General features: G+C 41.2%; 1 protein-coding gene across 1 annotated transcript in view; it reads left to right on the plus strand.

Annotated features, from left to right (window-relative positions):
* Dtnbp1 (dystrobrevin binding protein 1) overlaps positions 1 to 16,421 on the plus strand; it is a 116,171-nt gene that overhangs the window by 11,979 nt on the left and 87,771 nt on the right. Inside the window, exons 2-5 of the mRNA XM_028867718.2 lie at positions 284 to 337; positions 915 to 965; positions 7,899 to 7,959; positions 12,705 to 12,837. Of these exons, the coding sequence (XP_028723551.1) occupies positions 284 to 337; positions 915 to 965; positions 7,899 to 7,959; positions 12,705 to 12,837 (299 nt within the window). The remainder of the gene's footprint in view (positions 1 to 283; positions 338 to 914; positions 966 to 7,898; positions 7,960 to 12,704; positions 12,838 to 16,421) is intronic.

Raw genomic sequence — 16,421 nt, forward strand, 5'->3', positions numbered from 1 at the left:
CACAACCAAATGCCGGCCGGCCGGCCTGAAATTGCAGTGCAAATGTAGACCATGGCTGTAAAACCCTCCTTGGCTTCTACTTGTGGAAGGTGCTTCCGGGACAGCCAGAGCTTTATGGAATTTCTTAAACTCAGCTAGAGAGATGTACAAATTATTTTTGTATTAAACAGATTGTTGATTTTTTTGAGCATTGTAATTTTGGAGGTGAGGTGTGGGCTGAAGCCCCTATGGGGTTGAAAATGTTGACTTGTTAAAAATATATTTTATATTTGTTAATTTATAGGCTGAAGACTTTAAGTGACAAATCAAGAGAAGCAAAAGGAAAAAGCAAACCCAGGTGAGCTCAAGCCAGGAGCTTAGTCTGCATAACTTTAAAACATGCCTGCATAATTTTATGTGCACTACTTGCATGCAGGTGTCCACAGAGGCCAGAAGAGGGTGCCAAATCCCTTGGAATTGGCATTACAAGCAATTGTGAGCTGCTTGATGTGGGTACTGAGAACTGAACCTGGATCCTCTGCAAGAATAGCGTGAGCCATCTCTCCAGCCTCTTCATTAGTGGTTTTAATCTTTTTTCGCTTTCAATTAATGTATATAAATGTATACACGATTTAAAAGAAAACATGTAAGATGTTTTGTCTACATGTATATCAACCACAGAGGCAAGCAGAGGTTGTTGGGTTCCCTGGAACTGGAGTTGCACACAGTTGTGAGCTGCCGTGTGGGTTCTAGGAATTGAACCCAGGTCTTCTGGAAGAACATCCAGTGCTCTTAACAGCTGAGCCAGCATTCCAGCCCCTTATTAGTGGCTTTAAAATTATTTATATAATAATTGACAAAACTGGAATCCTTACAATGGTTTTTTTAAAGTTGACTGAATCTGCAGCAGTTCTAATGAGTATTTCTCTTGTTAGGAGTGCTCCGTACTTAGCAAAGTACTCCGCTGGACTGGAATTACTTAGCAGGTAAATATTTTCCTTTAGAGAAGAGTTGTACTTTTAATTTTTGTTTAAAAATGCTTTACAGTTTTACAGATAAAACCTTAAAACACCACAATTTTCTGCTAGTGTAAAGACTGGATATCGCTTACTTCTTTTCCTCGAAGGCACCTACTTTCAGCCCTCAGTACAAGACCATTCAGATTTGGACAGATAATCACTGTTGTTTTTACTTGTGGATGATTCCAAAGTAGAGAATTCAATTTGTTTTTGTTTTTGTTCCTTTTTTAAAAGACAGGATCTTATGTAGCCCAGGCTAGAACCATGTTCTGTGTAGTGGATGACCACTGAACTTTCTGATCCTCCTGCCTCTACTTGAGTGCTGGGATTACAGGCATGTGCTACCAAGTCTGTTTTATGTGGTGCTAGGGATCAAATGCAGGGCTTTGTGCATTTTAGGAATGCACTCTTGTGAATCTTATATCTCTTATTTCCCAACCCATTTCTGTTGACATGATAATAATAAGATGTGCTCTTCTCAGACATGCAACAAAAGAAAACACATTGATAAGTTGGACATAGTCAAAATTAAGCTTTTTTTTTTTTTTTTTTTGGTCTCAGCACCACCAATAAAGCTAAGCAAAAAATCCCAGGAGAAGAAAATATTTGCATATTGTTTGACTGATAGAGTAACATCCATAGTATGTAAAAGAACATTTATAACTCAGCAACAAAAATGTAGTCCAGTGAAGATACAAAAGATCTGAACAGATTTCTCAGAGTGGAGGTACATAGATGGCCCATAAGGACATGGGAAGTGCTCAGTATTATTATCATTAGAGAAATGCAGTAAGAACTGCACTCAGATACCACTTTGTGGACGTTAGCATCTCCATCCAGAAAGATGTGCCATACCAAGTGTGCCAAGGGCCTGTGCAGGTTAACATCCCCTCCTCCCTGAGATAGGGTCTCTACATAGCTCTGGTTGTCCTAGAACGCCCTATGTAGACCAGGCTGGCCTTGAACTCACAGGAATTTGCCTGCTTCTGCATCCTGAGTTGCTGGAATTAAAGATGTGTACCTCTACTCCCAGCTCAAGTTAACATCTTTATGCATTCTTGGTGGACATGTAAAATGATGCAGCCACTTTGGAAAATAGTTTCATAGTCTCTCAGAAATTTAGATATAGAATTATTACATAAAACAGCAGTTTAACTCCAAGAAAATTAAAAATATGTTGAGTTAGGTGTGATAGCACATGCCTGTAATCCCAGCACTTAGATGCCAAGGCAGGAAGAAGATCATGAATGAGTTTGAGGCCAGCCTGTCTATATAGTGAGAATCAATCTCTCTCTCTCTCTCTCTCTCTCTCTCTCTCTCTCTCTCTCTCTCTCTCTCTGTTCCTCCTCTGACTCTCTCTCTCTGTATGTATTTATATTTATATCTTTATCTGCATCTACATAAAACTTGTACCTGAACCTTGAAATATGTGTAGTAGTTTTATTCATAACTAAAAAGTGGAAGCAAATGTCCATCAATGAAGTATCTGTATAATAAAGTATTATTTGGCCACGAAAATGAAAGACTGATACATTAAACATGGATGAAAACTTAAAGGATCCGGCACACAGGCACATGTTTGTCAGTCTACCTATGTAAAAGCTCCAGAAGAGATAAACTATGGGGACAAAAGGTCAGTGATCACCAGTGTGTGGAGGGCAGTGCAGAACAGGTGTAACTGCCGGTGGGCAGGGATGAGGTTTCTTTTTACAGTGGGGAAGTGTTTTAGAGGTAATGTAATTGTAGAGTCTTGTGACTGTATTGAAAACTACTACCGAATACACTTAAAAGTGTGACTTTTATAGTATGTCCGCTATACCAAGGATGTGTGTTCTTTATGTTAGTGAAGTTCTCTGACATGAGACCTGGTGGGTGTGTGCAGGGGTGGCAGCTTCTTTTCCTGATCTGCATTCATTTCTTTTCATCAGTAGCCTGTGTTTATAGTTCGTAATTGAATTTTTTTCCCTGTAGTTGCTAAATCTAGAGAGCTTTCTCTACTTTGTTTGAGATTACAAATGTATGTTTATTTGGTGCTAATTTCCTGCTTGTGTTTGTTGTGTGAGGGGCGTAAGTGAACCTGAAAGGATGTATATTTACATTCAAGCACACTTGTAGGCCTGGATTTAGGGTCTTATGCCAGGCAAGCACTCTAACACTATAGCCTGAAGGTTTCTCGGTCCTGCCTGGCCCTGCAGTCAGGACGAGTCTCTCCCACCCATGTCCCACGGCTGCTTATAAAATAATCACACAGAGGCTTATATTAATTACAAACTGTATGGCCATGGCCTATGGCTCAATTTTCTTGATAGCTAGCTCTTATAACTAAACTTAGCCCATTTCTATTAATCTATATGTTGCTACATGTTCCATGGCTTTACCTGTATGCTATTACATGCTGCTCCCTGGATGGTGGGATGGCATCTCCTCTGCCTTTCTCTTTCTGTCTCTCTCCTAGATTTCCTGCCTGCCTCTAAGCTGCCTTGCCATAGGCCAAACAGCTTTATTTATCAACCAGTCAGAGCAACACATATTGACAGTATACAAAAAGATATCCCACAGCATAACACTGAGCTATGCGTCCAACCTGTTTCAACAATTCCTACATATATGTGGTTGCTCTTGACTATTTCAGTCTACTCTTTAAGTGGCTGGCATCTAATTTAAAAAAAGAAATGATGGTAGACTGAACCCAGATGCTAGCCTTTTAAATCTGCTAAAAGTGTCTTTGGCATGAACTGTGAGGGATGTGCAGTAGTGGCTTTCTCTGTGCCTGCAGCCTCCCTGAGCAGAAGCAATACCTAGTGGCTAGAGCACAGATCTCTAATAGCCACAAGAGAGGTTTCTCGTTACCTGCACTTCAAGGAACGAGTACCGTGGCCGCAGCTGTGGGGCCTGGGGATACGGGCATGGGTTGCTGCTGCTCTAATGAAAGAGGCTGTGGTTTCCCGTCCAGGCCTTCCCCTGCAGACAGCATCCATCAGAGTGGTTTCCTCAGAAGGCTCTTGTCAGTGTAGTTGGGGTCTAGGTGGGGAGACAGACTCCTTGCACTTCTTATTTTTTCCATCTGTCTTCTCTGTCCTCTAGACCATAGCTCTGTGTGTGTGTACGCGGAGGTCAGAGCTTAAGCTCAGGTGTTCCTTGGTGCCTGCTTGATTATTTTGAGACAGGGTAGGTCGATGGCCTGGAACTTGCCAGTAGGCTAAACCAGCTGGCCACTGAGCCCCGGGGTCTGCCTAATTCCATCTACACAGTGCAGGGTTATAAGTGGCCACTGTGGGACTGACCTCTCTCTGCACTGTCATAGGTTTTTAAGAATCAGTCTCCCAAATCCTTAGAGCTCAAATGCTTTATAAAGCAGTTTGCCTTGTCCAGCACAGAAGGTAATTGTTTACATGTTAATCTGCCTATGGTCTCTTCCACTAGTTGACCTAGAATACATGTGTTCAGTAATTGTTTGAATGACTGCATTATGGGTGTGGGGTTTTTTTTTTTCCATTATTGACTTAAAGAAATATGAGAGCAAAAAATTTGAATGAATTTTATAGCCAGGGTCTTCACCTCACTAAAATGTGGTGAAGTCATGCATGTATTCAAAGTGACTTCCTGGGGACTTTGTACATGGGTGTCTAATGTTTGCTCTGAGAGACTGTCTTCCTTCAAAGCCTGTGGATGTGTCCGTAAGGACACTGTCTTGAATTGAGATCAGAAGACATGCCCACTGAGAGTGGCACCATTCCCCTGGCAGTGGAGTGAATTTTTAAGATGGTAACTGACAGCTAAGACCCAGGAAAGGCTCAGTAGTATGTCTTTGTAGTCTTTGTAATGGATTGTCTTCCGTTCTTCAGCAGTGCCCAATAACAGTAGCCTCATAGTAGAGAACTGAATAGTTGGGCATGGTCTAGAATCACCTGGGGAAGAAGTCTCAGTGAGGAGGGATTGTCTAGATTAGGTTGGCCTGTGGGCATTGGTCTGTGGGGGACATTGTCTTGGTTATGTCAGTTGATGTGGTTGACACCATTGCCCTGGTAGGGAATCTTAGATTGTGTAAGTGGAAAAGTAAGCTGAGCACCTACTGTTTGTTTATTGCTGTTGGCGCCTGACTTTGGATGCAGTGTGACTAGCTGCTTCAAATTTACTTTGTTCAGATAACAACTTTGAACTATAGTCTTGACTTCCTCAAATGGTGGGCTGTATGTAACCTGGAGTTGTGAACTAATAAACTCTGCCCTGGGAGTTGCTGTTATCAGGTGTTTTATCATAGCAGCAGAAAGAGAAATTAAGGCCTTGGGTGAGTCTCTGTTAATATTTAGGGAATGAGTCAGCAGAAAAGTGACTGATGCAGTTGGTGTGAGGGTGACACAAAACAGTGATGAGAAAAGCCTGTGTACACTAGGGGACGAGGAGCTGGGAGGAGGGATCTGCAGTTTAAATGGCAAGCAGCGTTTAATTTGCTCTTTTCTGTTGATTGAGAAAGGGATGGTCAGTCTGCGGTGAAGTCTTGGATTTGAAATTAGTGTGATCAAGCCGGGCGGTAATGGCGCACGCCTTTAATCCCAGCACTCGGGAGGCAGAGCCAGGTGGATCTCTGTGAGTTTGAGGCCAGCCTGGGCTACCAAGTGAGCTCCAGGAAAAGCGCAAAGCTACACAAGAGAAACCCTGTCTCGAAAAACCAAAAAAAAAAAAAAAAAAGAAAAAAAGAAATTAGTGTGATCATTCCTGTACTTGGCAGACATTTAGTAAGTCCTCTATGTTAATTCCTGAGACAACAGAGTTGGAAAAGTATAATTCTTCTTGGCAACTCTGGTGCCTGACAGTGCCTGGCGTTCCATAACTGCTTGCTGATTTTAATTGATACTTAGAGTTAGAAGCCCCAGAGAAGAAACGTCGAGCTTTCTGTTTGTTGGCAATGCTGGTAGGAGTCCGCTGATGAGGTGATAGTGTGCAGTGCTTTTCATTACACGGAGATGCTTGTAACAGTCGTTGGGAGTATCTGATTGGCTTTCCTGTCTAAATCCAACAGAAGAGTATCTCACTATAAAGAGAGGCACCACGAATTCACGAAATATGTATGTCTAGTCAGGTAATAACTTTGATAGAATTTTCTATAAGATGGAAAATCAAGTTTTCTGTCAATAGCCATATAGGTAATATTATGTTCAGAAATTATATTTTAAGCCTTTTTATTTTGAGGGCTAGATGGCAGAGCAGGTCCTTACTTTGTCAGTCTGGCGACCTGAGTCTGGTTCCAGAACCCATGGAAAGGTAGAAAGAAAACCAGCTCCACAAAGTGTCATGGCATGTGCACCCATTATGCATGCCCCCACACAATAATAACAGTAGTAACAATTAAAATTGGAATTTTTATTTTGAGATGATTTTAGCTTTATGAAAATATTATAAAATTAGCAAGAATTTCCCCCAGTGTTAGCATTTTGTATAACCAGAGTACGATGATCAAAACAGGAAATTAATGTTGCTAACTATATTGCTGCCAACAAATTGTTCAGATTTTATCAACTACTGGTACCCCTTTTTTCTGTATCTAGGACCATGCATATTTAGTTGTTATGCTGCCTCCTTTTCTGTAGCGAGTCTTTCTCTGTTCCACCAGCCGGCTCCCAAATAATGACAAGGAGACTTCTTGTTAATTATGAAAGCTTAGCCTGTAGCTTAGGCTTGTTCCTAACCAGCTCTTATAACTTAATTCAAGCAATATTTTTATTAATCTACATTCTACCACATGGCTTTACCTCTGTCCCATCTTGCACCTCCCATTTCCTCTTTGTGTCTGGCTGGCAACTCTGCCTTTCTTCCTCCCAGAGTCCTCTCTGTCCCTGGTAGTACCACCTAATCTCTTCCTTAGCCATTGACTGTTCAGCTTTTTATTACACCAGTCAGCACAGTGTACAAATATCCCACAACACTTTTCCTTTAGTCTGCAATAAGAAATGAGGTTCATGACCTTGATGCTGTTGAAACCAGTCAGTTATATTGCAAACTGTCCATCTCCTCTTTCCTCCTGCCTTTCCCCCAAAAACGCCAAAGTAACTGTGTATCCTAGTGCGTCGTGGTAGGAGACAGATGATGTGGCTGATATTAATCTTGGTCACTTGTTAAAGTATCTGCCTCGTTTCTTTTGTCTGTCTTCCTGAGCATTCAGTAGTGAGGACTTTTGAGACTGTATGGATACCCTGTTTCTCTTCAGTTTGACACCCATTAGGAGTCTTCCTTGACAATTCTTTCTCTTGTGTTTTCCCAATAATGAGCCTGTGTCTTTCATGATTTCTTTAAATCTCCTGTAAAGAAAAGTTTTTCTGGAATGGAGAGATGACTCAGTGGTTAAAAGCACTTGTTCTTACAGAGAACCCATGTTGAACTCTCAGCACCCACATGGTGGCTCACAGATGTCTGTAACTCCAGTTACAGTGCCCTCCTTTGTCCTCCTGGGGCACCAGGCACATAGGTGGTGCACAGACACATGTGCAGGCAAACGCTCACAGATAAAAGAAAATAATTTAAAGTTTTATAACTAGGGATGGTGTTGTCCTCACCTGTAATTCCAGCCCTTGGTATGCAGAGACAGGAATTACTGCGTGTTTGAGGCCAGCTTGGTCTGTATAGCAAGCCCTGCGCTAGCCAGTTCTACATATTGAGACCTTTCTCAAAAAAAAAAAAAAAATTCTCTTTTCCATTAAAATAAAAATTTCCGTTAAAAACAAAAATTCAACTGTTTGTGTGATCTGGGTCTCTGGGTATTTTATTCTTCAAGTTGCCTCTATGCTCTTGTGACATGTGGCATTATTTTTTGGGTTCTTTTCTGCAGCCTTAATATATTATAAACTTACCTAGATACATTTTCTTTCAATGTCTGTTTACATTTCAATTCTCTTGCATTTTTAGGTATGAGGATATGTGGGCTGCACTTCACAGAAGAGCGAAGGAATGTGCAGACGCTGGAGAGGTAGTTTGCCGATCTTCCTTCCCCTTTGGCAGATTTCCCCTTTTCCATGCTAAATGCCAGGTCCAGGCCAGAGTCAAAGGCCTGGTTGGTTGCTTGGTTTTGCAATATTGAAAGGAGAGGCTGGAACCACCTACAGCCCTGAGCACTGGGGACTGTGTACCACTGAAGAATCATTGCTCACTGTGGGTATAGAAGTGGTGAGTGTGCAAAGATAGGAAGGCAGTGAATGGTTTGTCTGTTATAAAACTCAAGATTTTTAAAATACACACACGTGTGTATAATGAGTTCTTTAGCGTGCACTAATAAGCCTGTAAGAACTAAGGGAATCCCAAGGGGAGAAGGGAACTGAGGTCACAGCCGTTATAAAAAAGCAGGAGCTTTGTTCACGGTGTGCTGGTCCCGGGACACTTGCACTGCTCTTTGACCTTTGCAGTGGCCACACTCCCTGGGGAATGGTTAAACCAGGGAGAACCAGGGAAACCTGACAGTCTGCAGAACTTTGGGAAAGCTGCTTTCCTTCCCGGGTTTGTTACCATGTTTCATCTTCACATAGTTTAGCGTTCTGAGTTATGTTTCCTGTATGCACACAAACCCCTCAGTTAAAAAATGAAAGTCACTTTATCTTTTGATACCCAGCAAATCCCCCATAGATGAGAATCTACACTAAAATCCCTCAGATTCTCAGGTTAATTTAAGACTCCCTCCTCCTCCTCCTCCTCCTCCTCCTCCTCCTCTTCCTTCTCCTCCAAAATAACATAAGCTATTCAAAGTTTGAATCACCAGAAGCAAAGATGACCTCTGAGTCATCCTGAAATACAGTACCAGCTTTAAGGATGAACATTTGAGCCGGGGTAGTGGTGAACACTTGTAATTAATCCCAGCATTTGAGAGGTTGAAGCAGGAGGATTGTTCTAATCTTGTGCTTAGCCTTGGCTGCATAGAGAGTTCCAGGCTAGCCTGAGTTATACAAAATAAGACTGTGTCAGAAACATAAAAACAAACCAAACAAACAAAAGACCTTCTTGGAGATGTGTCTTTGAATTTACAAATGTGTAAATGAATGTCTTTTTTACTGTTGCTAAATTTGCGTTTGTCAGGCCTGCTCCTGACAAAACAATAGCTTTTGATCAGGGAGTGTCCATCTTACAGGGCAGGTAGATATACTTATGGGCAGTTCAGGCTTGTTCGAGAAATTATTTTATACTTATTTCTAGAGCACGGTCTTTAAAAAAATGTATTATTAGTTTATGTGTATGTGTTTTGCCTGTATATATGTGTGTATACTGCATGTGTTCCTGATGCTGTGAAGGCCAGAAGGGGGCGTTGGTTCCTCTGGTGCTGGAGTGCATTTGTGAGCTGCCATGTGGATGCTGGGAACTGAACCCGCCTCCACTAGAAGAGCAGCCAGTGCTCTTAACTGCTGAGCCATCTCTCCAGCCCTTAGAGCAGAGTCTTACCGTGTGGTCTATCTCTAAAGCAAACAGCTGTGGTCAGTGGTAATTGGTGGTTTAAACTTTGTCTAAGCAGTTGGGTTTTTTATTTTGTTTTTCTACCTCCCTCCTCAACAATCTACAGCTGAGTAGTTAAAAGTGACTTAAGAGTTAGGCTTCCGTGGTGGTTTTCCAAAGCTAGACTTGTAGTGTTTGCTTTTGATTCCTGTTATGGTGAAAGAGTTGCTTGCCTTCATATTGAACTCTTTAAGATTCATGGTTTTATTTAGCAGTTTGATGGGTGCAGTAAGCTAAGTGAGACTTTCACTTCTCTGCTCGGGGTGCATTTCCTGTGCCTGGGGTACAGGTTAGAAATTCTGTTTCTCATCTTTGGTGCATTAATCTGTTTTAATCTTAATATAAACAACCTATTCTCTGTCTTTTCTTTATCTTGTTGCGGAGCATTTGATTGGGGAACTGTGTTCATCTCATTGTAGGCAGGAGTACGACCCAAAGAAAGCGGCCGGGATTCTAAACTCCTTTGAAAGACATGCTCATGGTGGCTTAGTTTTCTCCTGTTCAGCCCCGTCTCCTGAGTGTTCCACTGTCTCTCAACTACCCCATATAAGCTATTAGCATTGGAACACACAGGGTAGAGTTTAAATAAGATACTATATCCAAATTACTTAACACAGAGTCTAGCCTATAGCAAGTGCTCAAAATGTGTTCGTATCATTTATATAACTGTGATTTCTGACAGTCGTTCAGCCTCTCATTCTGTTAGATTAAAATACTGGAGTGCACTCTGCTATATTCTTTTGACACATATACCTCTTAACATTCTAAATGCAGAATATAAGTTTTAGTTTTGTGTAAAGTGTGAATTAAAGAAGCCATTATTAAGCCTTAATATCTAAATATACTATACTTTTATTTTTGGTAAGGAATGGTCAATATCTAAGACTTATTTATTTTAGACTTTTAGAGTTATCTAATAAACCAAGGCAAGATTTATAATGCTTTAAAAAGATTATGCCATGTACCAGGCAAAATATTTCAACTTAAGTCAGTCCTGTGAATTTTGTGTCGTTTTGCTTTTTAAAGTCTGTGTTTTGCCTGTATATATGTGTGTAAAATCTGAAGCTGAGCTAATTTGAGAGACCCGACACCAAAGTATGCCCAAGAGGACAAGGTTTTCTTTCCTGTCTGTTTATTGTTGTGTTTCCCGTGTACGACACAGGGCTCAGCAGGTAAGGTAGTCAGGGAGGGGCTGGTAGACAGGATGGTCAGGGGGAGCTGCATAAATATTAGAAATGAATTTTGTAGACACAGATCCTTGTTTCAAACATGTTTTCCTTATTATAGCGCAGCTTGTTAGTATTATTCAGTAATTTTTAAGATTTATTTTAATTTTTTATGCAAAGCTTTTTAAACTATTACATTTTATTCATGTGTTTGATGCTTGAGTAGAGGTCAGAAGACAGCTTTAGAGTCAGTTCTCTCCTCTAGCCGTGTGGTCCCGGGGATCTAACTCAGGTTATCAGGCATGGCCACCCACCCAGCCGTTTCTCCTGCCCTGTTTTGTTTTTGATTGGTGTAGGCATGAGTGTCTGTGTGGGGTGAGTTCAGCTGCCCCTGGACGCCAGAGAGGGCATTAGATTCCCCTAGAGCTAGAGTTACAGGCAGTGATGAGCCTCCAGATGTGGGTGCTGGGAACCAAACTCATGTCCTCTGCAAGAGCAGTATGAGCTCCTAACTGCCAAGCATCTCTCCAGCCCCTTAGTCAGAATTTTTAAAGCTACTTTTAGAAATTTTTAATGAAAACTGTTGGCATTGGCACTTTGAGATATACAAAATTAATGAAGCTAAGCATGGCTGGCTTCACATAACCTGTGATCTCACCTGTTCAGGAGCTAAGTCAGGAATTCCTGAGCCCCTGGAGCTTGAGTCCAACCTTGGTGACATAGTGAGACCAGCATCTCTATGGATGAAGCACAGTTTGTGTAAAACCTGCTGTCACCTTCCTAGCACTGCTTAGGGATGTGGTTACCCCTTCAGTGTGTGCTGGAGAGCAATAGGGAGACGTGCATTGCTGCTGTGTCGGTGTGTGCAGGCAGCAGTCGTGACACACACCTGTAATCCCGGCACTCCCACTTAGAGGCAAAGGTAGAAAGGCTGATTGCTGCAAATTGTGGACCATCCTGGTACATAGCAAGATCCGGGCCATCCTTGGCTGTATATTGAGATCCAGTCTAAATTTTATTTAAAAAAAAAAAAAAAAAAAAAAAAAAAGTAAACAAATAGCAATCTGCCACCACATACAATGAATTTTCTGCCTTATTTTAATAGAGTTTTCCTCTAAAATTCTTACCTGTTTTATTCATATTCTGCCTCTTGAAGAATCTTAATCTTGGGAAATATAAACTATTCTCTTTTTAAAAAAATAATTTAACTGTGAACTTAGTATTTTGCATATAAAATTCAAATTTGTTTCTTAGATTTGTAGTAGATTTTACAGTCTTTATTTTTATTGTTCAGAGAATATTTCACACAGTTCTAGCTTATTTGGGTCATGTTTTAAAAGCCGACTTCTTCCTTGTTCCTCTTATTCTTGCCCCTTTTCTCCTGGCTTTTTAAGACTAAAATGTCTGTCATTATGTTTAGTCTCCAGAAAGATGCTGGCATTGCCATGGGCTAGTCCAGAGTCTCAGACCTTCTGCACCTCAGTTCTTCCTTGTTAACCTCAAGCTTTCCTCCTTTTCTGGAGTTGGTCAGTTGCCTCAGTAATTCCTCCTGTACAGAACCATTTTCCTTGCTTCATGCAGGAAATGTTCTATTTGAACATGAGCTGGTTGTAGGGTAGTCAGAATGTATTAGGGAATTTTCCCATTGAAAGGCTTTTATAAAGCAAGTAATTACCTGTAAATCATGTTTTTTGTTTGTTTCTTTGTTTTCTGTTTTTGTCAGTAGTTTGTGTTTGTGTTTTTTTGTCTTTTTTTTAGGTGTGAATTTTCCAATGAACAGTATTCTTAAAAGCAAAGTGCACTTAGAAGTAATCAGCTCACTTTTGAGCTTTTCTTTTTCTGGTTAAGATCCCTCATACAGCAGCAGTTTGAGGTTTGTTTTACAGAATATTGAGTTGCTGCTTTTCTAAGAAACAAAGAAAACAAAATGACATTGTCTTGAGTAGTAGCACGTAACTGCCATCTGTGACCATGGAGGGTTACTAAAGACAAACTGGCTGGGCCTCTGCACACTCACTGTAACTTTTATTGAGATGTGGTTTCTCTGAGCCCCTACTGGTCTGTGTTGCAGCTGGTGGACAGCGAGGTGGTCATGCTCTCTGCCCACTGGGAGAAGAAGAGGGCCAGCCTCTCCGAGCTACAGGAGCAGTTGCAGCAGCTGCCGGCTCTCCTCCAGGACTTGGAGTCCTTGATGGCAAGCCTGGGTAAGTGTGATGTGTGCGTGACCTGGTAAGTGTGGTGTGTGAGTGACCTGGGTAAGTGTGATGTGTGAGTGAAAGCAGTTTCAACAAGGACTTGCTGTCATTTCAAAGCTTTCTAAGAATTCATCAAATTCTTAGCTAACACTTTAAAAAAAAGTGCATTCTTACTGTCATAGTTTGATTATACAGAAAATATACTGAAATTCATTTCTAAAATTTATCACTAGTACTTTCTGCCTCCATTCAGCTAAGTACATAATTTTGGTTTTCTTGATCTTTTTGTGTGTGCATTTGCCTGTGTGTGCCCACATTTTTATATACAGGTGCTTATGTACATGGAGGATAGGGGACAACCAGGATGTTATTCCTTGGGAGCTATTGGGGTGTTTTGTTTTGGAGACGGTGTTGCATACCTTTAATCCTAGCCCTCAGGAGGCAGAGGCAGGCAGATCTCTGAGTTCGAGGCCAGCCTGGTCTACAGAGTGAGTTCAGGACAGCCAGGACTACACAGAGAAACATTGTCTTAAAAAAAAGAAAGAAAAAAAAAAGAACCAAACCAAAAGAAAGAAAAAGAGACGGTCATTGTAATGTGGGGTTCACTGATGAGGCCAGCCAGTGGGCCCCAGGGATCTGCCTGTCTGCCTCCTTAGTGCTGTGGTTAGAAGCAAACTACCATGTTTGGCATTTTACATAGATATGGGGATCCAGCTCAGGCCTAGTCCTCCTGCTTAAGCTATAAGCATTTTACTGACCAAGTCATCTTCCCAACCCTGTTGATTTTAAAGTAACTCAAGACTATCTTCGTATAAAACAGTAGGTCTTTTGCTTTAAAAGTATAAGTAGAAAAATAAAAGGTTTTACAGTACCTTTGCCCTGACTGGAAAATGTACTCCAAACATTGCTTTTAAGGTTTAGGCTTTCAGAAATGCATGTCTTGTAGTATTTTTCCCCTTCAGATGATAGACATGTGATCAGATGAGTTCAGGTACCTGTTTGGCTGCATTTGAACTTTGTGGAAGTTCATTTTTGTCATTTTTCATTTGGATGGGTTTATATTCAGAGAATTATCTATTGTATTTGATACATATACACTTGAGGATAATACTGTGGTTCACTGCTCTCAAAGGACAAAATTAGAACAATGTAAAGATTACAATTGGCTTTAACTTTTTAAATTCTAAATTGTAATTCAATTTTTAAATGGAACACCATTTGTTTCCTAATGGTTTTATAGATAGAAAAGAATGTAAGGAAATACAAACAAAAATCAAAGTGGAAGAGTCAGGGCAGGGACAGGGAGGCAGAACTTTGAATTGCCTTACTGGGTTTAGTGAGTGTACAAAACAACAGTTTATCATGGTATTTCCAAACATGTGTCTTGTACTGTCTTCGTATTTGTGCCTCACTACTCTCATTCTGTCCCCCCTTCCCTTTCTGGGGAGAGAGGAAGGCAAAGTGCCACCTATTTCCTGTCATACGGGAAATCTATGTGTGACATGAAAGCGGAAGGGGACTGACTGTTGGATGTGGGTGAGGGTTACGGCAGAGGAAACATGGTCATGTCGAGGGCCAGGTCACCACCTCGGTTTCAGTTTGATTCTGTGGAATGGCAGCTCCAGTGACTGCTTAGTTTTGGACTGGTGTACGGAGCCAAGATCATGGCTCCTTTTCTAAGTTTTGATCCAGCACTGTTTTCTATGTAAGCTCAAGCGTGGATGGCCGTGGGAAAGAGGAACTGCATGCACAGAAAATAAACTCTTGAACTAATACCATCATCTAGTCTTAGAGAGACAAGGTGATCTTCCCTTCCTCTTTTCACTGTCCCGTCCTTTACAGCAGTCCTCAACAGATTGCCAGAGGGATTCATTAGTGAAACATGAAGTTTGGTGTCTGAATGGACAGAACCTACTTGGGATGCTGTTGCTGTGATTATTACTGAGTGTTGATCACCTACAAGATGTAGAGCTTCTTAGGGATTGTATGGAGACCATTTCCTTCTCCGAGAACACTGAATGGAGCCTTTACTGTCCCTGCCCTCTATGCAGAGAAACAAAGGCTGGGGGAGGCTGGATTGACTCAGGGTCTCACAGTTAACATGAGATTAGCACACAGCAGCGCTCCGGGTGATGAGGCAGGAGGATGGGGCTCTTGGTCAGAATTCAGGAACTGTGGTCTTCGTGTCCTGGGCCCTTACAAAGGTCTTTGGGGGCTGAGTGTTATTTCTGAAAGCATGGCACAGAAAAGAGCTTCTGAGTCTAAGGAGAAGTGTAGCACTTGTGTGGTCTGGAGCCCTCCCTCCGCATGGCTCTGCTTCCGTTGGTGCTCAGTGAAGTTCACAATCCTAACTGTAGACACCGCCATTCCTCACCATTTCCTTCTAGCTTACCTGCTTGAATCTCCCCCAGTCACTTGGTTTTCATTTTTTATATTTCTGTGTTGTATAGTTCCAGTGAGCCATCTTCTGAGCTCAACTTGACTCCCCCCCCCCCATGGCTCTGTTGAATGTAATACTTGATCCACTCACTCTTCCCATTTCCAGACTTCTTACATCTTTTGGTCTTGCTTTGTTGCCTGGATGGTCTGCCTTATAGGAGTAAGAAATTTTTATTATGTGAGCAATTTAAGACTTTTGATGGTGCTTTTAGCTGCACTATCCTGTGGCTTAATAAATTGGAGTATTGGAAACTTAGTCCCTCAGGAATTGTTAAGTAGCAAAGGCTCATTCATATTGATTTTTTTTAATGGGATGTGGTCCATCTAGCTTACAAATGCCTATTTAATTGATATTTACTGGTAACTCTGCAATTTAGGAAATAAATGATAAAAGTCTGCTGGAAAGTAAAAAAAAAAAAACAATGAATATGAACTCTTAGCTCTAAAATTCTTTCTCTGTAAGTTTCTCAAATGTTCCTTGCTTCAGTCTCTGTCTGCAAATGAGGATCAGAATGCAGTTAGCCCTTCATGTCTGTGGGTTCTGATCTGTAGATTCAGCCAAGTGCATATAGAAAATACTCATTTAAAATTGTTCATATTATGGGGGGGCGGGAGCAGGAAAGAGAGGGGATCTCTGGTTGGCATGTAAAATTAGAAAATTTCTTAATTAACACATGCAGGTTCTTGTCATTTTCTTAAACAATACAGTACAGATATTCACATAATACTTTAATATTATCAGCTTAATACAGTACAGATTTTTATCCTAATAGTGAAATGTTTCACTGAGGCTTGCCCAGTAATTGAGTAAAACCAAAACTTATAATAAGCCACAGTCATCCTAGGGTCCCCCCTGCTATGTAGCCTCCCTGGTTCTGTGGGTTGCAGTCTGATTGTTCTTTGCTTTATATCTAGTATCCACTTATGAGTGAGTACATACCATGTTTGTCCTTCTGGGTTTGGGTTACCTCACTCAGGATGATATTTTCTAGTTCCATCCATTTGCCTGCAAATTTCATGCTGTCATTGTTTTTCTCTGCTGAGTAGTACTCCATTGTGTATATGTACCACATTTTCTTAATCCATTCTTCAGTTGACAGGCATCTAGGTTGTTTCCAGGTTCTGGCTATTACAAATAGTGCTGCTATGAACAT

The sequence above is a fragment of the Peromyscus leucopus genome, chromosome 5 (assembly GCF_004664715.2).
Source record: "Peromyscus leucopus breed LL Stock chromosome 5, UCI_PerLeu_2.1, whole genome shotgun sequence".
NCBI lineage: Eukaryota > Metazoa > Chordata > Mammalia > Rodentia > Cricetidae > Peromyscus > Peromyscus leucopus.